The sequence below is a fragment of the Diceros bicornis genome, chromosome 38 (genome assembly GCF_020826845.1).
Source record: "Diceros bicornis minor isolate mBicDic1 chromosome 38, mDicBic1.mat.cur, whole genome shotgun sequence".
Classification (NCBI taxonomy): Eukaryota; Metazoa; Chordata; class Mammalia; order Perissodactyla; family Rhinocerotidae; genus Diceros; species Diceros bicornis.
This window is the reverse complement of record NC_080777.1, coordinates 6,589,804-6,615,502: the sequence shown is the minus strand read 5'-3', so window position 1 is coordinate 6,615,502 and position 25,699 is coordinate 6,589,804. Positions and strand designations below refer to the sequence as shown.

Genomic DNA, 25,699 nt, shown 5'->3' with positions numbered 1-25,699 from the left:
TCTTCTTGAGGAGGTGTCACTCTTTCCAGAAATATGTCCATGGTGCTTTGCTTGGTTTGTTTCTTTTTTTCCATCGTAGATTTCCTTGTGAGTAGATAATGCACCGTGAACATTCCTCTCTCTCTCTTTTTTTTTTTAAATTTGTATATTCTTCATTTATTTATTTATTGGGGGAGGAAGATTGTCACTGAGCTAACATCTGTTGCCAATCCTCCTCTTTTTGCTTGAGGAAGATTGTCACTGAGCTAACATCTGTGCCAATCTTCCTCTATTTTTTGTATGTGGGACACTGCCACAGTATGTCTTGATGAGTGGTATATAGGTCTGCGCCCAGGATCTGAACCTGTGAACCCTGGGCCACTGAAGCAGAATGCGTGAACTTAACCATGATGCCACCAGGCCAGCCCCAACATTCCTCTTTCTTAATGAAAACCTATGACAGTACAACAGCTGCATCACTAGGTGATGGGAGTTTTTCAGCTCCATTATAATCTCATGGGACCACCATTGTATATGCAGTCTGTCATTGACCGTTATGCAGTGCATGACTGTACATATTTGTATAGTATGAATTCTTTTAGAAGTACTTTTTCTCGTAACCATATGTGTAAAGTGGTAGTTTAGTAGTATTTCTCAGTTGACAGAAAAAGGCTTTTTTAAAATCAAAGATATTTTATATTGTCAAAAACTTCAAATACATTGATACTTTTTATTAGTGTTTATGGTGTTAAAATAGCTGAGGAATTAACCGTTGATTGAGGGAGATAGCACTTTATTGAGGGAGGTAGCAAATAGGCGTTATAGATTTTTAGTTTGATCTCTGTTAAGAGTTAAGTAGATGCCTATTTGTCTTTTAAGCTGTCAATTTAATATTTATTCACTTTTTTGGAGGCATACTGGAATATTTTTTTGAGTAATTTATCTTGCAAATGAGTCAGCAGAATTGTCCCCCTTCCAAACTTTCTGCTCAGTTAGTCCTGCCAACAAATTGGTACCTACTTGGCTGAGTTTGGTTAATAAATGTTTGCCAAGTTTGAAGTGAAGGAAAAAAAGAGAGAGATGGAAAATAACAAGAAGATTCCCTCATCTGAAATCAGGACCATTTCTTGCTGTTGGGTTCTTTGATAATATTAAAGTGGGGTATTAACAAGTCTCTTAAGTAAACACTGTCATAGCACTTTTTTTTTTTCTATAATTTTATTTATTTTTTTCCCCCCAAAGCCCCAGTAGATAGTTGTGTGTCATAGTTGCACATCCTTCTAGTTGCTGCATGTGGGACGCGGCCTCAGCATGGCGGAAGAAGTGGTGTGACGGTGCGCGCCCGGGATCCGAACCTGGGCCGCCAGCAGCGGAGCACGCGCACTTAACTGCTAAGCCACGGGACCGGCCCTGTCCTAGCACTTGTCGAAGTCTAATTTTTCTGCAGCATACCAGTGATGAAGTGATGATGCTGTTGCCTAGTAGCTCCCTATGGAAGTTCATCTCAACTATCTTGGCTGATATCTTTTTATCAGCTCATGTCTTTGAATTGCACCTAAAGGAGTGCCTGGAGAATTTGGCTTCAGTGTTTTCTCTAGCACTGTCATCTCTTGGCTAATTTTGCTTTTTAAGGGCTTTATAGGAACTCTTAAGATTCTAACTCATTCTGTCATAGTAATGGGGAAACTGACTCTAAACCTAAGCAGCAGAAATGGAGTGTTGTGGCAGTATTTTGGCTCTTTCTAGGATACCTCTTTTTGGGGAGCTGTACATCACTTACATTTATATGACTGGAAGGACTAGTTCATACATACATATGTGCATGTGCTATAGTAATGTTAACCCTTTCCAGTTCTACTTGAGGGTTGGCTGCCATGCCCATTGTTTTGATGTTTTGTACCCTGTGCATTTTTGAAAATAAGACGATCCTACGAACAGTATTCTTACCCAGATTCTTAGATGAGGCACCTTCTTCCTTCTTCATGAAATTATAACTTAAAAATGTGAAGCGTGCTAATTTTTGTGCCTGTTATAGATACTACACACAATTGGAAGGTGGAAGAGTTCCTGTATATGCTGTTACTTTTCAAGAACCTGAGAATGATCCTCGTAATTGCTGTTACTTGTGGGCTGTTCAGTCTACACAAGATAGGTAAGTGTAAAACATGCTTTTTAAAAATATTTGTCACAAATGGAGCAGTGGTTAATTTCTTTTGGAAAACTTTGTACTATGTTGTCTCTTTTTAGTGAAGTAACATAATTTGGTGAATTAGTGAGAGGTAGTTGAAATGATTTTAAAAGTTAAATGATTGTTGGGGCCGGCCGGGTGGTGTAGTGGTTAAGTCCGCATGCTCCACTTTGGCAGCCTGGGGTTCGCAGGTTCGGATCCCGGGTACGGACCTACGTACTGCTTATCAAGCCATGCTCTGGCGGACGTCCCACATAAAAAGTAGAGGAAGATGGGCACGGGTGTTAGCCCAGGGCCAGTCTTCCTCACACCCACACACAAAAGTTAAATGATTGTCTCTACAAGTTTGAGTAATTCTGAGATGTCAATAAGAAGTTGTGCTTGTTTGACTTGTTTGAGTGTTATTTCAAACAGCAAGCCAATACAGATGAGGAGGGAACCTCTTACTACCTTAGGCAATTTTTATGGCCGTCTATGTTCTCTCATTAGAATATTTTTGCTCTTTTATAACCTCATTCATTTTTTCTGTTTGTTGTGTATGCTTCTCCCTTTTTTTAATTGGTGTCATAATAGTTTATAACATTATGAAATTTCAGTTGTACATTATTATTTATCAGTCACCATATATATGTGCCCCTTTACCCCTTACGCTCGCCCCCCAACCCCCTACCCCTCTGGTAACCACTAATCTGTTCTCTTTGTCCATGTATTTATCTTCCACATATGAGTGAAATCATACAGTGTTTGTCTTTCTCTGTCTGGCTTATCTCACGTAACACCCTCAAGTTCCATCCATGCTGTTGTGAATGGGACAATTTTATGGCTGAGTAGTATTCCATTGTATATATATACCACATCTTCTTTATCCATTCGTCAGTTGATGGGCACTTGGGTTGCTTCCACGTCTTGGCTGTTGTGCATAATGCTGCAGTGAACATAGGTGTGCATAAGTCTCCTTGAATTATAGATTTCAAGTTCTTTGGATAAATACTGCAGTAGAGGTGTAGCTGGATCATATGGTACTTTGATTTTTAGTTTTTTGAGAAATCTGCATATTGTTTTCCATAGTGGCTGCACCAGTTTGCATTCCTACCAATAGTGTATGAAGATTCCTTTTCCTCCACATCCTGTCCAACATTTGTTGTTTTTTATCCTGGTAATTATAGCCATTCTAATAGGTGTAAGGTGATATGTCATTGTAGTTTTGATTTGCATTTCCCTGATGATTAGTGATGTTGAACATCTTTTCATGTGCCTGTTGGGCATCTGTATATCTTCTTTGGAAAAATGTCTGTTCATATCCTCTGCCCATTTTTTGATCTGGTTGTTTGTTTTTTTTGTTGTTGAGTTGTATGTGTTCTTTATATATTTTGGAGATTACCTCTCTCATTTTTATTTATCCCTGCTGTGTTCTCTAGTCCTTCTACTTGCCTTATGCATTATATTCCCAAGATTAATTTGGTTAATTTTTCCATCTGTCATAAGCTCTAATTTTGTTTGAGCTGTAGCTAGTGAGAAATCTTTCCTTTCAATTTAATTTCTAACTGTTCTTGTTCATTTCCAGTGCTCGAACAGTATAAGTATTGATTTTCTCTAATTTTTTTTTTAATGTTTAGTCCTTGTTTTTTTTTTTTTTTTCTTTTTTTTGTGAGGAAGATCAGCCCTGAGCTAACATCCATGCTAATCCTCCTCTTTGCTGAGAAGGACTGGCTTTGAGCTAACATCTATTGCCAGTCCTCCTCCTTTTTTCCCCCCAAAGCCCCAGTAGATAGTTGTATGTCATAGTTGCACATCCTTCTAGTTGCTGTATGTGGGACGCGGCCTCAGCATGGCCGGAGAAGTGGTGCGTCGGTGTGCGCCCGGGATCTGAACCTGGGCCGCCAGCAGCGGAGCGCGCGCACTTAACCGCTAAGCCACCAGGCCAGCCCCATGTTTAGTCCTTTTTTTTGATGATCAGTGAAACAGTTAAGTTTGTGGTACAAATGCCATGATCTTGATAACTCACTGTTTCCAGTACTTTCTCTTCCCAAGTTCACCCTACGTTAGATTCTAAGTACCTGAATTGTGGTCAGTTTGGGTTTTTGTGTTAGATGTTCCCACTTTGAGGTTTTGTCTTACCTTACACTATAGTGAGTAAGTGAGTGAATGAAGAATTGATTTGCCATTTTTGAAATTTGTCAATCCTGGATAAAGAGGGAAATGAAAATACAGAGCCAGCTGTTGGGATGCGCCTTATTGAGTCAAATCCGTATTTCCATCTGAGTGTAGTGTGGGCCAGCAGCAGCCTGAGGAATGTGCCTTGTGAAGGCTCTATGTGGTGGGAAATGAGGGAGGACTTTTAGCTAAACAATTTTTGTATTTCATTTATTTTTCCTTCCAGTACTGTTTCTTGGGATGATAAGTTCTATAAATTTCTTATACTTTGTGTGGCTTTTTTTTATTTTACTTTTTCTAAATTTCCCACACTAAAGTCAAGAGGGTTCCCTCTTAAATTATTTTGGAACTTGGTGAATAAGTCTAAATTCATTTTTATCATGCTATTCTTGATTTTGTGGATTTTATAGAAGTTGAGTCTTTTTAGTCTTTTCTGTAAGTGATGCTCACTCTGTCTTTATAAGCATGAAGCTATCTGAACTTTGTCTGCTTCTGATTTTTTTCTAAAATCCTTGTAAACTGTATGCACTTCCCTTAGTCCTTTTTTGAGGTAGTTTTCAGAGCTGTATAATTCTAAGCACAAATGCATCACAGTTTAAACTATGGGCAGAATAATGTTTTCTGTTTTTCTTATAGTGATGCCCCGTATTTACTTATCTTTATTATCCACAACACATTGGATAATTAACATATGGGAAGAATACTCAGTTAACGCCTATGAATAATTCTCTAATGATTTTTAAACCACTTTCTAGTACTCTATTCTTTAAATAAGACAGGTTTAATTTAATTTTTAATTTGGATTATTTATTCCAAATGATTTACTTTGCCTTTGTCATTATTATTGATGTGGATGTGAGATATTTTTGTGAATGGTGTTTTTGTGGACTTGTAGTCTTTGATTAAGACCCTTAAATTAGGTCATGCACTTCTTTGAGAGTCTGATGAAGGCTATGATATATATTGGTGTTTGTGTGTGTGTGTATGATTTAAAGCACATACATATAAACAATATATAAATGATGCATATGCGCACATGTCATTAATACATATACACATATATAAACAATGCATATATACAAAAATAACACAAATATACACATATAAACAATATATATACACATAAACAATACATATACACATGTATAAACAATACGTATGTAAATAATACATAGATACACATACATAAAAAATGTAAATAATCTTGTATACAATTTATGGGAGCTCACAGACTGCCCTGTGTCTACCCATGGACCACAAGTCAGGAATCCTGCTTTAAATCGTTCTTAGACTAATCTCTTATTTTACAAAGATGTAATCCTCCTGGTCACTGAATCTCTCAGCACCTTATTGGTATTATAAAGTAGATTAAAATAATATAAATTTAGATTATAAGTCTAAATCAGAAAGACAGGTGGTGTGGTCTTTTTTTTTCCCCCATCAGAGTGATCATTTGAACAGAGTGATCATTTGAACAAAATAAAATTACATGGATATGGTGGTATAGTTACTCTATACTATACTCTATACCAACAGTTTAACAATTGTTGCCATAGTGATTATCAGTTATAATGAAAGTCGTGTTTAGTTTTGTAATGTGGAAAGAGAATGAAAAAACTGACTGGTATTCTCTTTAATGTTAGTTATATGCAGTTTATCTTGTTTAATGTTTGGTCTTTTAGAGGCTGTTTGTCTTTGCTTCATGTCCATGTAGCAAATTCATTCAGCAGAATTGTTGAGCATCTCCTGTGTGCTAGTAGTTGTTCTAGAGAATGTAGCAATGCATAAGACATTTCTATTCTTCTAGATTTTATCTTTCAGTGAGGAAGACTGATAGTAAATATATTTAGTATAATTTCAGGTAATGATATTAAGTAAGAAAAATAAAGCTGGGAAAGGAGATAATAGAGTGTAGTGGAGTAGGGTACTGCTGTTTTAGATAGTATGGTTAAGGACATCTGAATGAAGTCAGTCGGGGCAGGTAAGTGGGAGAGCCATGGGAAGGTCTGACAGAAGGAATGCAAAGGCCTTAGTAAAATGTCTCAAGGAGAAAAGCAAGAAAGCCAGTAAGGATGGAGTGTAGAGCAGTCATAGATAAGGCCAGAAAGTAGAATGTGTTTATATAGGGCTGTGTAGGCCAGGATAAGGTAAGTGTTTGAATTTGTTCAGGCTACCCCAGACCAACTAAATCAATTTCTGGTGGTAGGGCCTTAAGCATTAGTAATTTTTCAAAGCTCTTCTGGTGATTCTGATAATAAGCAACCAAGATTGAGAACCACTGTCCTCAGAGTGAATGAGAATAGTTAAAGAAAAGAAGAGAGCTGGGAACTGAGCCTTAGAACCCTTTTGTACTTGGAGATCATTGGAGATTGAGAACAAGAGGGCAGAATAGCCAACAGAGGACTAAGGATAGTGTAGTATGAGGAACATTAGGAGAATGTGGTATGCAGGAAGCCAAGTAAAAGAAAAGTTTTAAGAAAGATAAGCTAGTAAGAATAAAAATTAAAATTAAAACAGTATGGCTTTGAAATCTGTGCTCTTAATACTTAGTGCATGCTGTACTGAGTAGTGCAGAGTTGATTTGGTATCTTTGCTTTACATCCTTATTGTATAGCCCTCATCCTCATGGTACAAGGCAACATCTTCATTTTAGGTAGAAGCCTAACAAGATGGAGGAAGAGGACAGAAAGAAAGAACAAAGGGCATGCTGTCCCTTAAGTAAGATTTTATGTAGTTGCCATGGGATAATTCTGTTTACATCATATTGGGCAGAACTTGGACCTGCTGCACCTAGCTGCAACGGAAGCTGGCAAATGTAGAATATTTAATCAGGCAAGTGCCTAACTAAAGCGTATCTGTTGAAGAAGGGGGGAAGGAATATTGGGCAAACACTTATAGTCTTTGCCACATAGGGTGTCACTGAAGTATGCAGACAATATCAGCTTAAGTTAATTAGAATCAATAAAAAATTAAAAATCAATTATTGTTTCAAAGCACTGCATTTTGTGAGAACAACCAAGTAGTTTTTCACAGTGACTTTAGTTTTGTCACAAGCACTCAATATTGTATGCAAACTAAATTTATTTGGACAGTGAGTCACTTAATGTATTAACATGATATTTAGTGTCTCTCCTCAGCTAATTTCTGTTTCTTTCAGTGAAGGGGATGTTTTGAGTTTGCATCTGCTTCAGCTGGCCTTTGGTGATAGAAAGTGTTTGGCGTCAGGACAAATCTTATATGAGGTAAATAGTAATAGTAATATGGGTTCATATTACCATTTTGTTCATTGTTTGCCTATTTTAAGTCTTCTTTTTAAGATATTGAAAAGTTATTTTTATATCCAAGTTAATACTATATTCATAATATAATGGGAAAAGATTTAGATTAGGGATCAGGAGACTAGCTGTTTTACCAAGGTAACACTCTTAACTCCTCTAGCTATCATTTTCCTCTAAAATGAGGCGATTGGACAAGACTCAAGCTTGTGACCTAATTGGTAGCCCCATTAGTTACCCCCAAAGTGGGGAAAAATAACCCCACTTTGTTGCTCTAACGTCATACAATAAGCCATTGGGTGACTTTATAAACAGTCTTGCCGCTTAGAATTGTAAAATGTGGTAAATACATCTAGCCTTAAACATGACTATTGGGGGCCGGCCCTGTGGCTTCGCGGTTAAGTGCGTGCGCTCCGCTACTGGCGGCCCGGGTTCGGATCCCGGGTGCGTGCCGACGCACTGCTTGTTAGGCCATGCTGAGGCAGCGCCCCACATACAGCAACTAGAAGGATGTGCAGCTATGACATACAACTGTCTGCTGGGGCTTTGGGGAAAAAAAAGCAGGAGGATTGGCAATAGATGTTAGCTCAGGGCCAGTCTTCCTCAGCAAAAAGAGGAGGAGTGGCATGGATGTTAGCTCAGGGCTGATCTTCCTCAACAACAAAAAAAAAACATGACTGTTTTTCTGGCTGAATTCTTGGGGAAATAGTGGGGTGCTACTGATAGCCATATTTGGTGAACCCTCACATTCCTTTCTGTAGAGCAGACTTTCTTAACCTAGTGTTTGAGGATATATGGATGGGTTTTAGGGAATCCATGAAGTCCCTTAATTATGTGTGGCATTTTTATGGTTAGGTATTTTACTGAGGAAATTTTTGTAGCTTTTGTCAGATTCTTAAAGGGATCAATGAGCAGAAAATTTAAGAACTATTCTACAGCAAAAATTTCAGTGAGAACACAGAAATAGGTTTGCTGGCCTAGAGTATATGTATATATAATGTTGACAGTTAGTCCAGTTTACACTCAACCAGTAGTGCATGAAGCTTCCCATGTTTGATAACAGCTTTAGAAGACTTATTGGTAATTATTTTTGAGAGACTAAATTTAGCCTTTTATTTGTGTTTATGCTATATGAAATTTTAGAGCCCTTTTTACTGATATGTTTTCTTCAGTCTTTAACTTTTTTGTATTTTCTTCATATTGTGTGAAAAATCTTTAAATTTGGAGAACATTTAATTTTAGAATGACTTTTTGCTTAGAATCCTATTAAGGTATAGATTTGTGTACATTTTATGTTTCAGGGGTTAGAGTACTGTGAAGAAAGATATACACTGGACCTCACAGGTGGCATGTTTCCTTTGAGGGGACAGACTAGTAATACCAAACTGTTGGGATGCCAGAGTATAGAGAAATTTCGATCTCATGGTGACAGGGAGGAAGGCGTGAATGAAGGTTGGTTAAAAGTACTCTTATTATATATCCTGTGAATGCTTGATTTAAGATTTATGATAGGTATTAGTTTCTAGCATTATACTCTTGGCAGTTAAAAAATTGGAATACTAATTATGGAATTTATTCATGTCGTGTAAGATACTGGGTATTTCTTGCTCTGCAAATTGCTCTGGGGAACTCAAGAATTGAATAGATTAAAGAAATGAAGGAACCACCCTGTATTTTACTCCAGTTCTCAAAACAGACAAGCAAAAATGGTCTCTAGTTTTGACTAGTATGAATAGTCTATGAATAATGTTTCCGTCTGTGTATTTTTTGAGTCATATATGTCAAATATGCCTTGGTTGCCTTGAATTTTTTCTCTGTCTCCTTTAGTGTCAGTCATCCCTTCTTCCTGGTCAACATCCTCGCATAGTAAAAAATTGTATAGATGTTAGACTGCAATGTGGATTCAAATCCCAACTCTGTCACCAGTTGTGACCTTTGACAAATTATTTAACTTTCTGAGCCTCTTTTTCCCCATCTGTGAGTGGGATAATGCACTTATACCTTTTGCCAGAGGCTGGTTGTGAGGATTAAATGTGGTAATGTGATAGGTTTATTCAGTTCTGGGAATGCTCACTGGGGGCCTGGTTGTGTTTATGTTCTCACGGGGATTCATTCTCATGGTTAGCTCATCCATCCCAGAGAAGTCCTCTGTCCTAGTCCTCACATCAGCATTGGTGACCCAGTTTTCACATCCAACTAACCTTGTCAAAAACAAGACTCTTCAAACTCTCCCTCTTATTCCTTGCTCATATCTTCACATCTTCCTTTTCATATTTCCCATTAGTTATGTCTCAGATTTTTTCTTTCCTCTTTGCTTCTGTTGACGTCTCTTACTTTGTCCCTGTCTTTCCGTTCCCTCACCACCATTTAAGTGCCTGTCCTTTTTCCCCTTGACCATATAGCCAGTTTAGTCCTTCTCACCTAGAATTCCTCTAAAGGATTAAGCTCTAATGCCTAAAGGCATCCATTTTAGGTATTGATATTCTCTGTTACCAGTTATGTATCGTTCTTGGGAGAATATTCATTCAAATCATTTTCTCCTTTCTACTTCCAGTATCTCAAAGTTGCCAAAGTGTTAACTGAAAACAAGCCAGGATATAACTTTTCTGATGAATACTTTTTAATAAAGTATTCTTGAAATAGAAAAACAGTCAAGATACAAGTGAATGAATCTCTTCTCATAGAACAAATGATACAAATGTGTTTTGACAAATGAAGTATGAATTAAACCTCTTAATTTATGAGAAAATCTTGCTGCAATTTTATTTGGGGAACTTTACTTTGAGATTATTTATTGTATTTTTAAAAATTATCTTCTTTTCTTTTAGCTTTGTCTCCTGACACTAGTGTTTCAGTCTTTACCTGGCAGGTGAATATATATGGACAGGGAAAGCCTTCTATATATTTGGGGCTTTTCGACATAAATCGTTGGTATCATGCACAAATGCCAGATTCGTTAAGGTATGATTTTTTCTCTCTCTCTTTTTTTTGGGTATTTGTATGTGTAGCAGTTTAGTGACTTAATAATTTTGTAAAATTTTCTTTCAGATCAGGAGAATATCTACATAATTGCTCTTATTTTGCATTGTGGTCACTGGACTCTGTTGTAAGTAGGACTTCTCCACATTACATGTTGGACATATTAGTACATGAAAGAAGCTTAAGTCGAGGAGTTCCTCCTTCTTATCCACCTCCTGAGCAGTTTTTTAACCCAAGTACTTACAATTTTGGTATGTATTTCCTTAACATTAACTTTTGAGAAAAATAACATGTAAGAGTATGTACGTGTGTTTACCTGTGTGTAATTTATCTATATATATAGTATTATGTGTTCATATCTCATTATTGTTAGTTAATATATGGATAACTTAGGAAATTAATTTGATCTATGTACATGAGAAATTTAATGCCTATTTTATAATGAAATCATCACTATTTTGAATTTGCTAGAAAAGATTATTTCACATTTAGTACATTTGTGATAAGGTTTGATATCTTATTAGGATATAAATACTTGGAAAAATTATTTTAAAATTTATTAGCCATGATAATTTGATACCAATCTGTTGTTAGGATAAATTTTGTTTTATTAATGCCATCTCAAATATAATATGTAAGTGAATTTCTTTTTTTGATCTTTTTTTTAGATGCCACTTGTTTGTTAAACTCAGGAGTTGTTCATATAACTTGTACTGGCTTTCAGAAGGAGGTAGGTAACAACTAACAGTGTGGACGGAGTGTTTCTTATTTAACTGAAGTCAGATCATGGATTTAAACTTTATTTAGTGTTAATCATATAAACTTGTTTCTGCTTAAATGGTAGCTTCTACTAGGTTTATGAGATTGGCAGCTGGTAGCATCAGTTACTGATGGCAGCCTACCAGAGGAGGTATTGGGATGTTTTTAGCAGCTTTATGTGGATGTTAGCTAGGTGAACCCCAAGAATAAGAACAAAGTAGGTCAGTGCCTTACCACATCCCTATTTATCCATCCTCTTAATTCTCCCCTTCTCAGAAAGCTTATGAATAAATACAGTAATGCAAAGAAGGTACGTAGCACAGTGGCACAGTGCCTGGAACAGAGTGACTGGTAACTATATGTTGAAAAATACTTTTCCAGGAAAACACGAAGTGGCAGACCTTTTAATTGATAATCAGCTAGATGTGGATGAATGCCATATTTATACTTCATATAAGATCTCTTTCACATTAGACAAAGAGAAATAAACTGAAGGGGTTTTTTTTGTGTATGTGTGTCAAGTTCATTAAGAGCTGTCACCAAGTCTATTAGACTTACTTATTAGACCTTTTTAGACTTTCTAGCCCATCTTTTTAGCCCATCTACTTTGTGAGAGTTCTAGAAGAATTGTTAATACATTGTGCAGAAGAGATCTATTCTGTTTAATGGCCCAAGAATAATACTGAGAGTTACATTTGATAAAACAGATTACATTTGATAAAACAAGATTACCTTTCAGAAAAACATGTAAGTTCCCTAAAATACCCATATCAGTGGTGTTCTTTGTAACTAGCAAGCGTTGGTTTAGCTCAAGAACCTGTGAACCGTTTTCCTTGCAAGAAGTACAAAAATGTAGTCTTTCACAATTGCCATTCAGTGTTTTTTAGTTTTATTCAAAATATTAAATGTAAAGTAGGGTAATGAGTTTATTAATTATTCTTAAATTTGATTATTTGAATTGAGTATTGATTGATATCTTATTCTTTGATCTGTTACAGACCTTAACTTTTTTAAAGAAATCAGGATCATCCCTCAATGAAGTCATTCCTGATGGTTATAATCGATGTCTTGTGGCTGGCCTTCTGTCACCAAGACTTATTGATATTCAACCTTCCAGTTTAAGTCAGGTGAGATGATTTTAACTCTATTGTTTCTTTTGGATCATACATTATCAGCTATTATAATAAAAATCTATTAGATAATTTCTGCAAAAGTAGGTTAAGTAGTATAATGCCCATTCTGCATGATCAGTAGCTGTGGTCTTGGTTTGGCTTACAGTTCATACTTTCAGGACCCAGTAGGCTGGCCGTAACTTGGCACTAGGTTCACTTAGCTATATAAAAGGAAATAGGACAGAAAACACACCATGGCTGCATCAGGCATGTCATGAGTAGAAGTTGTTATAATAGTCTAGGGGCCATTTTCCAGCATGGGTGCAAGAGAATGAGACCACATGAGTGGAAATCATTTTGACTTAGGTGAATCTCATGGTCTATAGTAACAAAGTGGTCCTGGAATCAGCTTCACTGGGGACTTGTTAGAAATGCAAGTTCTTGGTTCCTACCTTAGAGCTACTGAATCAGAAACTCCAGGAGTGGAGCCCAGCAAACTGTTTTAATAAGCCCTTGATGTGATTCTGATGCGGTGTTTTGAGAACCACTGCTCTATAGAAACCAGTATCTTGTGAAAGCCTATTAGTGAATATTCCAAGTTCCTGCAAAACAAGACAGTTATGGGAGTCAGACTCAGTCACAGAAGCCAAAATCTTAACTTCCCAATGGATATTTCTAGTCCACCCACAGTTTTCCTAGTCCCAATACATTTTACCAATCAGAAAACATTCTTAAACAGTGTTGCCTGGTGATAGCTTGTAATTCACATTTATTTTTACTCAGTATTTGCTAATAAAATATGCTAAAAGAAAGTAAACCAACCCCAGGTCATTTTCCCATGGAAAAAGAGAAAATGTTTTGTTAACTTTTTCTCCACGAGTAGTGTTTGAATTAAGTTACTTAAATAATTACAAATATATAACATAATGAATTGCTGGAAAAGAGTCTTTTAAATATCAGATGAAATGTAAATATACCTTTTAATGGTTTAACATCTTCAGTTGGAATTTAATACTTAATTTCATTCAATACTGTTATCATCAGGAGATTCTTTTCCTTTCCCAGTCCCCTCTCCTTTTATATTATTGTACCTGTGTAAATATTATTCAGTACGTAGTCATGTAGTGATCTATGTTAATGTTTTTTGTTACATAACTTTGGTTTTTTCCTAGAGTTTCCAAGTGGCCTTTTTAAAAAAAAACAAAAACAGAACCTCACCTAGAGTGTCATTCACACCATCTTAGTTTTGTCTTCTCAGTTTGTTTTTGTTCTTTGTGGAACCCCATTAGACAAATGTTAACTGTCCTGAATTGATCTTCTGTTAGCTTATCTTTACTTTCCAACTGTTTGTCTCTTTTTGCCTCTGGTTCTACTTTCTGGGAGATTTCTTCATCATTCTCCTTTCTTTCTATTAGATTTTTTAAAAGTTTGGCCCTAATTTTAAATTTCTGTGAGCTCTTATTCTTTTTTAAAGATTTTTATTTATTTATTTTTTCCCCCCAAAGCCCCAGTAGATAGTTGTGTGTCATAGCTGCACATCCCTCTAGCCGCTGTACGTGGGACGCGGCCCCAGCATGGCCAGAGAAGCAGCGCGCCGGCGCGAGCCCGGGATCCGAACCCGGGTCGCCAGCAGCGGAGCGCACTCACCCAACCACCAAGCCACGGGGCCGGCCCCCGTGTGAGCTCTTATTCTTTGATCATTCTTTTTTCATGGTGTTCTGTTCTATTTTATGTTTATATCTTCTGTCTATGTATGTTTCAAGTTTTGTTTAGTTCCCTACATTATCCCTATTTTCTCTTGAGTCATTTTTATTATTTTAGTCTTTTTGATGCCAGTGGCATCAAATATCCTTAAATGTTTGGTGGTCCTTAGTTGTCTGTTTATATGTAAAGTGAGTTGGTTACAGATTATAAACTCTTTTGTGTGGGTATCCTTCATCCAGAGGTATTGTTTACTTTAGGATGATAGATTGGATGTGCATCATTTCAGTAGGGAAACCCCACATTTTTTCCAGGGCCATTCAGTTTTTCCAGAGATCTATCAGGCTGGCCTCTGCAGTTTTTTGCTGCAGGGTAACAGAAGGGTGAGAGTGTTCCATATACTAAATGTTACCTCGTTGCCTGTTTTCAGCTCCATGCGTGACCACCCTTTTCTCGCCTCTTTCTTCTGTACTTGCTTTCTCCAACAACTTAGCCTGATAGGATTCTGAGAGCCAAACTGGCTCTGTTCCTATCTCTAGTTCCCCTCAGTGGGGACGTCAGGACATGGCTTCCTTCACGCTGCTAAATTAGTCACCTTTCCTCTATTCATTACTGCTTTTCAAAAATTTTGTTGAGTTGTCTTATCCCATGATGCCTTCTCTTCTCTTTTCTTTGTCCTTGTTGGTGTATACGTTTCTTTACTCTCTACAGTCATTTAGTGAGGTCTGGGGATGATACAGGGGCAGGAGATAAATGGCTGTGGTGTGTGTGATATCTTTATCCACACAGTATTTTTTTTTTACAAAAGAATAAATAAACTGCTTTCTAATAAAACAGTTTATTAGATTTCTTGTGTTTATTGTGAGTAATGTGGACTTTCTAGCCCATCTACTTTGTGTGAGTTCTAGAAGAATTCATTGTTAATACATTGTGCAGAAGAGATTTGTTCTTCTGTTTAATGGCCCAGGAATAAAATATTGAGAGTTACATTGGTTACATTTGGTAAAACAGGATAATCTAACTATGGGCTGTTGATTTTCAACCATATGCATTTAAGCTAGTAGTCTTCCATTTTCCTCCCCCCAAAGAAAATAAGAAAGTAGAAAGTGACAAGATTGAAAATGTCTTAGTGTAGCTCTGAATTAGATTCATTAAAAGACATCAGGTAGTTTTTGCCCTGGTGGCCCTGCTTGTAGAGCCCTTTGGTCAGGGGTTGAAACTGACTACCTTTCCTTGCTAAAGGTTCCAAATTAGTGATGGCTGGGAACTACTCATCATGGTCAAGGACTTGGGCACTCTAAGTGCTCCATTTAATTTTTTTACTTTAGGAAACTTAATACTGATTTTTTTTCTAGTTATGTATTATCAAATTTAGTTAAAACAATAATATCTAAATTTTAAAAAGAAAAACGAAATGAGAAAAAATTACCTGTAATTCAGCCATGTTGATAAAACAGCATTTAATGTTTTCTGTGATTATTTTAAACCTGGTAATCTAACCCATGTTGTTTTTTTCCAATTATATAAAAAAATACATGATTAATTTGAATTCAGAAAATTGGCTAAAGTGTATGGAAGAAGGTAAATATTGACATTTTGTTGACCATTTTTTCCATATATATATATATTTTTTTTTTAACTCCATTCCTAGTACAGGCCATATTAAGCTATATTCTTTAGTGACGCATACATAGAGCTAAAACAAAAAAGCAAGAAAATGATTACTTCAAAAGGCAAGAGAGTGGTTACCATGGAGAATAGGAGGGGTGGGTGGGATTTGCTTTTGATCAGGTAGGAGCAGACTTTGGGGTGTTAGTGAATATTCTCAATCTGGACCTGGGTCATGTTTTTATCAGTGTTCACTTTGTAATTATTTGTTAGTTTGTATACATGGTATATGGACTTTTCGATATGTATACTTTTCTTTCATGTATCTCTTTATATATCCCTCCATATACATGAAATGGATGATAATCACATGTGCAATTTCATGTATTTATTGGCTGATCAAAATTTATTCTTCTATTAATTACATAGTTAAAGGTTTCACCTTTTCTCTTACTGGGATGTCTTTCTGTTTATGGAAATTCTTTGTAAAATATATAGATACTACCCTTTCTGTCATAAATTGTATAGATATTTCTCCCGTTGTTTTCCTCTGGATTGTTTTATACTATCTTTTGCCACATACAAGTTAATATTTTTATAATCAAATGCATTTTATAGCTCTGGCTTAAGAAATCTTCCTAACACTTAAATGTTTCTTTAACATTAAAGGCTTTGATGCATCTTTGTGTATCAAATCAGGTAAAAGTTCAATTTTCTTTTTCTCAGATGATTAGTGCAGCTGCGATAAACTGTTTATGAAACAGAACACAGAATATCCTGTTATCATGCTGCTGAAATACTACATTTATCTGATTTTATATGTCCATATGTACTGGGTTTTTATTTTGTTCCATTAATCTAGTTATCTATTTCTATGCCATTTTAATATACTGCCTTGATATTTGGTAATGCAATCCTTTTTTTTCTATAATTTTTTGGCAATTCATGGGCATTGATTCTTTTGTATTAATTATAAGATGATTTTATCTGTTACTCCCATTGGAATTCTTTTTGGAATTTTGTTGTATTTACATATTAATTTTGGGAAGAATTGACATTTTTATAGTCATCCCATCCAAGTGTAAATGGTATGTCTTTCCATTTACTCAGGGTTGTTTTATGTCTATCAGTAAGAGTTTATGATTTTTTTTTATTTTTATATTTATGATGATTATGGGTTTCTTTCTGTTTTTATGCATTCTATAGTTTTGTTCTTTATGAGTAGAACATTTTTCCCATATTCATTTCTAGATGGTTGTTGCTAGTACCTAAAAATGCAATTGATTTTTGTATATTCCTTTGATATCTACTTAACTAAATTAGAATCTCTTGGAATTTCAGGGTATGACGTCATCAGCAAATATAGGTGCTTTTTTCCATCCATTTTTGTTTATTACTTTATTTTCTCATTGCATTTGGTAGAACCTCTACAAACTATAGAAAAATATTGGTACTAGCAGACATCTTTGTTTTGTCCTTAATTTTAACATAAATTGCTTTAGTTGAGTCTCCATTTAGAATCGTGCTTTTCTTAGTTTGGGGGAACCTTTATCATATTGTATCTCCCTCTATTCCTGTTTAACTCCTCTCTATTCATATAATTCCTTTTAAAAAATCTTTGCTGCTGTAATAAATGAATTTCATAGATTTCTCTGATATTAAACAAGACTTACAATGTTTTTTTAAATAACAGCTTTATTGAGATCTAATTCTTATTCCAAAAAATTCACCTATTTAAAGTGTATAATTCAGTGGTTTTTAGTCTATTCATGGAGTTGTGCAACTATAACCACATTGAATTTTAGAATATTTTTTTATCATCTCCCAAAAAATCTCGTACCCATTAGCAGTCACTCCCTTTCGCTCCCCTCTTTCCCCTGGCCTTTGGTACACTAATCTGCTTTCTGTCTGCATAGATTTACTTGTTCTACACATTTCTTATAAAGGAATAAAATAATATATGGTCCTTTGTGACTGGCTTCTTTGACTTAGCATAATGTTTTCAGGCTTCAGTCTTTTTTTTTTTTTTTTTTGTGAGGAAGATCAGCCCTGAGCTAACATCCATGCCAATCCTCCTCTTTTTGCTGAGGAAGACCAGCTCTGAGCTAACATCTATTGCCAATCCTCCTCCTTTTTTCCCCAAAGCCCCCGTAGATAGTTGTATGTCATAGGTGCACATCCTTCTAGTTGCTGTATGTGTGACGCGGCCTCAGCATGGCCGGAGAAGCAGTGCGTCGGTCAGTTCCCCGGGATCTGAACCTGGGCCACCAGTAGCGGAGCACGCACACTTAACCGCTAAGCCACAGGGCCGGCCCTCAGTCTTCAGTCTTATTGTAGCATGTATCAGTACTTCATCTCATTTTATGGTTGTATAATATTCCACTGTATGAGTGTACCACATTTTATTTGTCCATTCACTTGATGGGCATTTGGGTTGTTTCCATTTTTTTGGCTATTATGAATAATGCTACTTCATATATAGTTTTTGTGTGGACATGTGTTTTCGTTTCTCTTGGGTGTGTGTACCTAAGTGTGGAATTGCGTCATATGGTAGTTCTATATTTAAGATTTTGAGGAACTACCAGACTATTTTCCAAAGTGGCTTTACCATTTTGCATTCCCGCCAGCATTCTGTGAGGATTCCAGTTTTTCCACATCATCGCCGATGCTCATTATCTGTCTTTTTGTTTATAGCCATGCTAGTGAGTCATAATGATTTTTAAGCCTTTAAAATTTTGTATTCTGAACTAGAACTTGCTACCTCTGAGTCTGTGATTACATATCCTTTCTTTACAATTCATTTCTTTCCTTTTCTTCTTCTTCTTTTTTTAAATGCATGGTTTAGGAGGAACAGTTAGAAGCTATATTGTCAGCAGCAATCCAGACAAGTTCCCTGGGACTTTTGACTGGTTGTATCAAAAGGTGGATAACAGAAGGTAAGATTATGACTTTTTTTTGGTGAGGAAGATTAGCCCTAAGCTAACATCTGTTGCCAGTCCTCCTCTTTTTGCTGAGGAAGATTGACCCTGGGCTAACTTCTGTGCCCATCTTCCTCTACTTTATATGTGAGACGCCTGCTACAGCATGGCTTGATGAGTGGTGCATAGGTCTGTGCCCAGGATCCGAACCCGTGAACCCTGGGCCACCGAAGCAGAGGGCGTGAACTTAACCACCACGCCACTGGGCAGGCCCCTATGATTTTTAACAATTAAAAAATTACTTCCTTATTTTTAAAATTATCAATTCACTGTTTTGGGGGGGGTTTTTAGTTAAACTTTGAGATGATTGTAGATTCACATGCAGTTGTAAGACGTGGAGAGATCCTGTGTACCCTTTACCACATTTCCTCTCCAGTGGTAAGATCTGTCAAAACTCAATACAATATCACTATCAGGATCCCCATGTTGCCCTTTTATAGCCACGCCTGCCTTCCCCCACCCCATCCCTAACCTCTGGCAACCACCAATCCATTTTCTATTTCTATAATTTTGTCAATTCAAACATGTTCGTAAATGAAATCATACAGTGCGTAACCTTGTGAGATTGGCTCTTTTTCACTCAGCAAAATTCTCCTTGGATTCATCCAAGTTGTGTGTATCACTCTCACTCTTTACAAACACACACTCCACATACACACGTTATTTTTGCTCTGAACCACTTGAGAATAGGTTGAACGCATCATGCTTCTTTACTCATAAATATTTCAGTATTATTTCCTTCTATAAACAAAGACATTCACTTACAAAACCACTTTGCAGTTATAAAAATCAAGAAAGTTAACATTGATGCATGCTGTTACCTACTCTGCAGACCTCATTGGAATATCACTAATTGTCCCAATAATGTTTTTTGTAGCATTTTTAGGGAGAAGGAATCCAGAATCTAATCTAGAATCTAATCTAGAATATACTTTCTATTTAGTTTTCATGTCTTTTGATTCTCTCTTAATCTTGTATAACTCCTAAGCCTTTGTCTGTCGTTCAAGAAATTGATATTTTTAAAGAATACAAGCTTATTATTTTGTAGACTACTTTTCCATTTGTTTGTTGATCTTTCCTCTTGGTTAGATACAGATTTTACGTTTCTCAGAGCAGTACTGCATAAACTGGTGTGCTCCCTGTTTCAGGCGATGCACCGAGAAGGAGACGCGGGTACCAGTTTGTCTCCCTTGATGGTGATGCTAACGTTGCTCTCTTGGTTAGAGTGGCTTCTGCAGGTTTCCCCTCTGAAAAGTTATGAGTTCTTTGTTTGTAATTGATAATCATTCTTTACTTTTTCCTTTCATTTTACAAATAAGAACAACCAAATTCTGCTGCTAATTTGCACTTTGTTCTTGAATGGACATGGAATAAAGTGGTTCTCACAAAAGAGGAATTTGACAGACTGTGTAAGTATTATATTAAAAAGCTAATATAAGTTTATGTTTTAAGTACATAACAATAATAATTTTTAATCATTTTGAAGTTGTAAACTCTTTAAAGAAGTCCCAGGAGTAAACTGTTTCTTTTTACATTAGAGTGACAAAATTATTTTTTGACCAAGATTTTGTAACAGATTGTTAAACTGGCAGCATGTTGATATATCCGTAATAGCAAGTTTCATAATTACACTTTACTTATCTTTTGATCTTAGGAGTTTAATTTATAAAATATGCTGCTGATGGTGTAAGGAGAATATGCCAGTTAACCTCAGAAGCTCCTCTACTTATTCATTTTCTATTTCAAATATTTATAAGTATTAAGAAGCTGAATAGCAGGGTAAAAATCTCATCACCTCTGTCTTCTACTAATAGATGTCATTATCAGTGATGCCGAGTCATTTTTCTTCTTGACTGTCTTGTTTATTAGTCTGTTGTACACTTTGAGTTTTGAAGTATCCGGTGAATAGGAAAAACCCATTATGCCCAAATTAGTGCAAAAATAATGTTAAAGGTAATATATGATTGCCCTGTGCGTGAAAGCAAAATTTAAGTTTATTTAGAAGTATATATTTTGGTTATTTCCATCATTGTGTCATGATAAATGAATGAAGGAACTTTTAAAAAAAGTTATTCTTGGTAGAGGATTTTTAAACTAACAAAATTTGATAGGAAGACGTGAGGTTCTACAGTATTTTTAGGGCATGCTCATGAAACTATAAGCATGAAATAAATAACTGTAAATATTAATCAATACAGTTGAAGTCTGGAACACCTGAAAATTCAGACTCAGTAAAAAATGTATTTTTTTTTAGAGGAAAGTGTTTTCAGGGATGATTATATGTTATATAAAAAAAATTAATTCAGTTCATAAATTGTATGCTTTTATATTACGCTTTCAACATAATGTGGTATTTCAGGGTTGAACTTGGTAAGGCAGCCATTATTACTGCCTTGAGCTTCGTTGCTAGTTAATGGAGACTATTTTTAAAAACTAAGAATAATTAAAATACAAAGCATAATAAGTATTTTAAATGTATTGGAAGTAAATGAAATAATTTGATTTTAGGAAGGATTTAGAATTAAGATATTTGTTTTCTGGATCAATTACACGTTGGATACTAATGTAGTTAAATCTTATCTAAAAGGTGTAACCTGTTGCAACTAAAATACTCTTTTTTCCCCAAAAAATGAATATGTAAACTCAACCTTGAGTTTGAATGAAAGGACAGACAACTGAGTCTACAATGAATTATAACAAACATGCAATTTTACTGTAATTAAGTCTTTATCTGAGTCTTAATTTTTGTGTCTCACTTTTAAGGACGAAGTGGAAGAAAGATTTTTTTATAAAATCTTCACCACAAAACATCATGGTACATAAAAGATCTGACATAAAAGATGTATTTGAAGGAGAAACATTTAATGAATATAACTGATTTCTAATGAATCTGAAGTCGAACCTATATCACCTTCCTCACATATTGCTTACCTCATTCTCCAATTTTTAAAAAAAATACTTTGCGTCTGTCCCTTCTAGGTTCCTTGAGAGTATTTGCCATTTCAAGCTTGTCTTTATAAATCTTGTAACATATTGAGTAATTCTGTAGTTAATACAATTTGAGAAATTTTGCATTTGTGATTTTATTTAATTCATATTTACTGTGTGGAAACTAATCTTGTATTTTATCCTTGAAAGGTACACCATTATTTGATGGTTCATGTCGTTTCATTGATTCACAAACTATACAGTCTATCCAACACTGCCATTTGCTTCTCAGCAACCTTAATACAGTCTTAAACTGTTTTGCAACAGAGGCCCAAGAGATCACAGAGAGAGGTGTGCACTTTGTCTTACATAAATGAATATTTGATTAAATTTTACTTCTTGACTTCAAGAAAGAAGAAATTTCTATGTCTTAGATAAATCATTGTGCAGAGGCCATTATTTCTCAAATGCTAGTTTTTTGGCGGGGGGGGGCAGAGTGGGGGTGTTTATGGAAAGCCACAGAATGTTGTTAGATATGCCATGAGCTCATGCTTAAATAAGCTTGGGAAATTTGGAGGTTAAGCTTATGGTTGTTAAGGTAGTGTACTTAAGCAGAATTTCAAATTTTTAAATTATGTCTAAGTTTTTATTTACAGAAGTCATAGTAATTTTCTTTCTTGTCATTTAAACAAGACAGTTTTATTTAAAGGCCTGGTTTGAACAACCTGTATTAATGATACTGTACTAGTTTGTGTTAATGTATAAATTTGACTTCTGACATTAGCTAATGGAAGTGTAGCTATAAGATGGAAGCATATTTATGTAAAAAGTGTCTATTTTAGTCAGTGAGTTATTTCTGTTAGCATTATGGAGATTATTTGTTCAAATTAAGTTTGTTCAAAAATGTGTATTGTTAAAAATCACCAAGTAATTGATTAGTTTTTGAAAACTGTTGAGTGTCTTGATTTTTCATTTGTGTTTGATAAATTGAAAGTTAACTGACTTTTAAATCTTCTTTATAGGTCTTATGGACTTAAGCAATAAGTATATGGTTACCCAGCTCATCTGTCAATATGCACAAGTGGTTCTTTGGTTCTCTCATTCTGGCCTGTTACCAGAAGGCTTAGGTAAAATACTTACTTAATCTATGAATATTAATTGAATCATTTTTAAATCTTAATAATTTGTTGTTGTGTTTTAATGTTTCAGGTTTCCTTTCTTCTACCACCTCACTTACGTTTTCTTCGACTCTTTACCTTCTTTTCTTACGTTCTTCCTTACTTTGTATCTTCAGTGCTTCACCCTGTGCCTGATACACAGGTTCCATACGTATTTATTGGATTGAATAAAATTTAGAAGGGAAGCATATTTGACAAAAGATGGCCTCTGAAAATGGGTTCAATGATATCACCAGCTGTAATTTAGATCCATAGAACTATGGGTTTTATAGTCTAATTTGCTGATCTTTTTCTCTTTAAGAGTTATTTAAATATGGTTGTTAACCGGTATTATTTGCAGTCAGTTAAATAGCCGCCTTTCATCTAATGAGTCACGCCAATACCAGGAATTAGAAAATTTTGACTTTCACTGTTTTGTTTAGAACACACTTGTAAAGCCTCTAACTTCTTGCATTTCCAGGAAACACATTAGATTTTTAGAAGTGCGTCTGCCACTGTGCATAATTGCTGTTGATCTTATTCTTTCATAACTCTCTTCGATTTTTACTTGAACGAATAGTGAACATTGCTTGCTTTCAAATTATTATTTGTGCCTAAGGGAATAAAATCATCTTCTGAAATAGCTTTTGCAGGGTTTTGCAGAGTTTTAAGCCAGCATCCTTATTGTTATAGATTTTCATGAGAGACTCAGTTTTCTCATTTGTGCATCTGTTAGTAAAGGGATGTGTAGCATTCTTTTATTACTTAAATTTAGGAAGCCCGAAAATTAAACAATATTATAAAACTAGAGTAAAACATAAATGGATGTAACCTTAAGTATTGTTGGGATATTTTGGAAATATTACTAGCTTTTCTTTTCCAACTCTTAAAAAAAAATCTAGATGATGCTGTGCAGTTGTCAAGGTTATGCTACAACTACCCTGTAATTCAGAACTACTACACCAGTCGTCGACAGAAGTGTGAGCGTTTATCAAGGTATAGTACATCCAGAACCTTCGAAAAACATTTTAGAAGTTACTTCTGTAAGAAGTCAAAGCTTTCTCAGAACAGAATTCATCATGTTACAAAAGGATTTAAATGGGTGGAATTCTCAGTAAAGTATTGGAATCTGTTAGCAGAATTACTGTTTTGGTTGTAATGTTTGCCTTGACCCAGTGGTTACACTTTTATTGCAGAACTTGAGTATGTACAGCTACTCATCGTTTTCTACATAAAACTCATTATCATGATTGATTTATTAGAGGAGATTCTAAAATTTAAGCATATACTTTTCCTGAGAATTCTCATTCAGAAAAACTAGAAACTACTATTCATCAAAAAAGCATAAAATGTATCACCAGTTATTTTACATTGTTTTCATTAACAGTTGCATTTCAGCACTTCAACTACTTTTTGTTTGTTTTTTTTCCTTATTTATCTCTCTTTTTTTAAATACATGAATATTAGCATAGTTGGTTCCTTTGAAATAAAGGAGAAGTAATAGAAGAAGAAACAGTAGTGTTTAGAGCCTTGGCCCTACCTTGGAATTAAATAGCCTTTTTCCTCAAGTTGGAATGACAGAATTGTAGAGCAGCATATAACCTTTAAAGCAATGATTCACAAACATGGATTCCAAGTTTGTTGTGTCAGAATCACCTGGAAATCAGTACTTACAAGGCTGTGCCAGCTGTAACTTTGAGGCATGGCAAGATTTGGGATTCAGTGCTTTAGAATAACTAATCTAGGGTAGTGAGTGTGGACTTGGGAGATTTATTAGGCCTATGTTAAAATTCTAGATCTGTTATTTCCTAAGTGTATGTCCTTGAGCAGGTTTGCTAAACTTTCTAATCCTATTTGTCATGTAAATTATAAAGTCAATATAAAGATCAAATAAAATAATATATGCAAGACACCTCTTGCAGTGCCTGATCATAGGAAAAGCTCAATAAGTAGTAACTGCTGCTGCTGTTAATATTAGATGAGGAAACAGACAAGGATAATATCTACTTATCACCTTGTAGTTACTCAATTATATATATATATATTTGTTTGTTTTTTTGGTGAAGAAGATTAACCCTGAGCTAACATCCACGCCAAGCCTCCTCTTTTTCTGAGGAAGACTGGCCCTGGGCTAACATCCGTGCCCATCTTCCTCTACTTTATATGTGGGACGCCACCACAGCATGGCGTGATAAGTGGTGTGTGGGTCCACACCCGGGATCGGAACCTGTGAACACTGGGCCGTGGAAGCAGAGCGCGCGCACTTAACCACTGTGCCACCGGTCTGGCCCCATGAATAATATATTTTTGAAGGAATCGCTGAGGTTAAAAGACTAGTTCAACTGATGAAACGGAAACTGTAACTCTTTGATTTTGAACTGCAGTGTTATTTTTACTCTACTGGGCTGCCATGCTCTTTGGTAATTTGCTCAAGTGAAAAATAGAATAGCCTCAGGCATTTGGCTGGCTGGACTACATTCTCCCCTGGGACCCGACCTTCACTGACTGGCTTGCTGATGACCAAACTTGAGGCTTCTTCAGAGTTTACCTGACTAACTCTCGTTGGTGTCTGGAGTTCTCATGATGCTCAATTGATCCTGTTCTCAACTCTCTTCTCCCTTTGATAGTTGGGATCATTACTTTTAAGAGTTTAGTGTTTATTGATTTGATAATAATAATTAACACTAATATTAAGTAATCCTTAATGTTGCCCTTATTGCAGAGGGAAGTGGAACCCTGATTGCTTGATGATTGATGGAATGGTTTCTCAGTTAGGAGATGGAGTTGAGAAGTTGTGGAAACGGGATGAAGGAGGCACAGGAAAATATCCTCCTACTAGTCTGCATGTAGGTTTGCAGTAACATGATGCACTTAAAGGGTC

General features: G+C 35.7%; 1 protein-coding gene across 3 annotated transcripts in view; it reads left to right on the top strand.

Moving 5' to 3' along the window:
* The window catches only part of AHCTF1 (AT-hook containing transcription factor 1), a 97,353-nt gene that overhangs the window by 28,361 nt on the left and 43,293 nt on the right, over positions 1–25,699 (top strand). For all 3 annotated transcript variants that reach the window (XM_058533580.1, XM_058533578.1, XM_058533579.1), the window contains 13 exons: positions 2,015–2,131; positions 7,479–7,563; positions 8,898–9,048; positions 10,425–10,557; positions 10,645–10,826; positions 11,244–11,305; positions 12,333–12,461; positions 18,601–18,691; positions 20,053–20,142; positions 21,872–22,012; positions 22,684–22,788; positions 23,721–23,814; positions 25,541–25,664. In XM_058533580.1, coding sequence (XP_058389563.1) covers positions 2,015–2,131; positions 7,479–7,563; positions 8,898–9,048; positions 10,425–10,557; positions 10,645–10,826; positions 11,244–11,305; positions 12,333–12,461; positions 18,601–18,691; positions 20,053–20,142; positions 21,872–22,012; positions 22,684–22,788; positions 23,721–23,814; positions 25,541–25,664 — 1,504 coding nt within the window. The remainder of the gene's footprint in view (positions 1–2,014; positions 2,132–7,478; positions 7,564–8,897; positions 9,049–10,424; positions 10,558–10,644; positions 10,827–11,243; positions 11,306–12,332; positions 12,462–18,600; positions 18,692–20,052; positions 20,143–21,871; positions 22,013–22,683; positions 22,789–23,720; positions 23,815–25,540; positions 25,665–25,699) is intronic.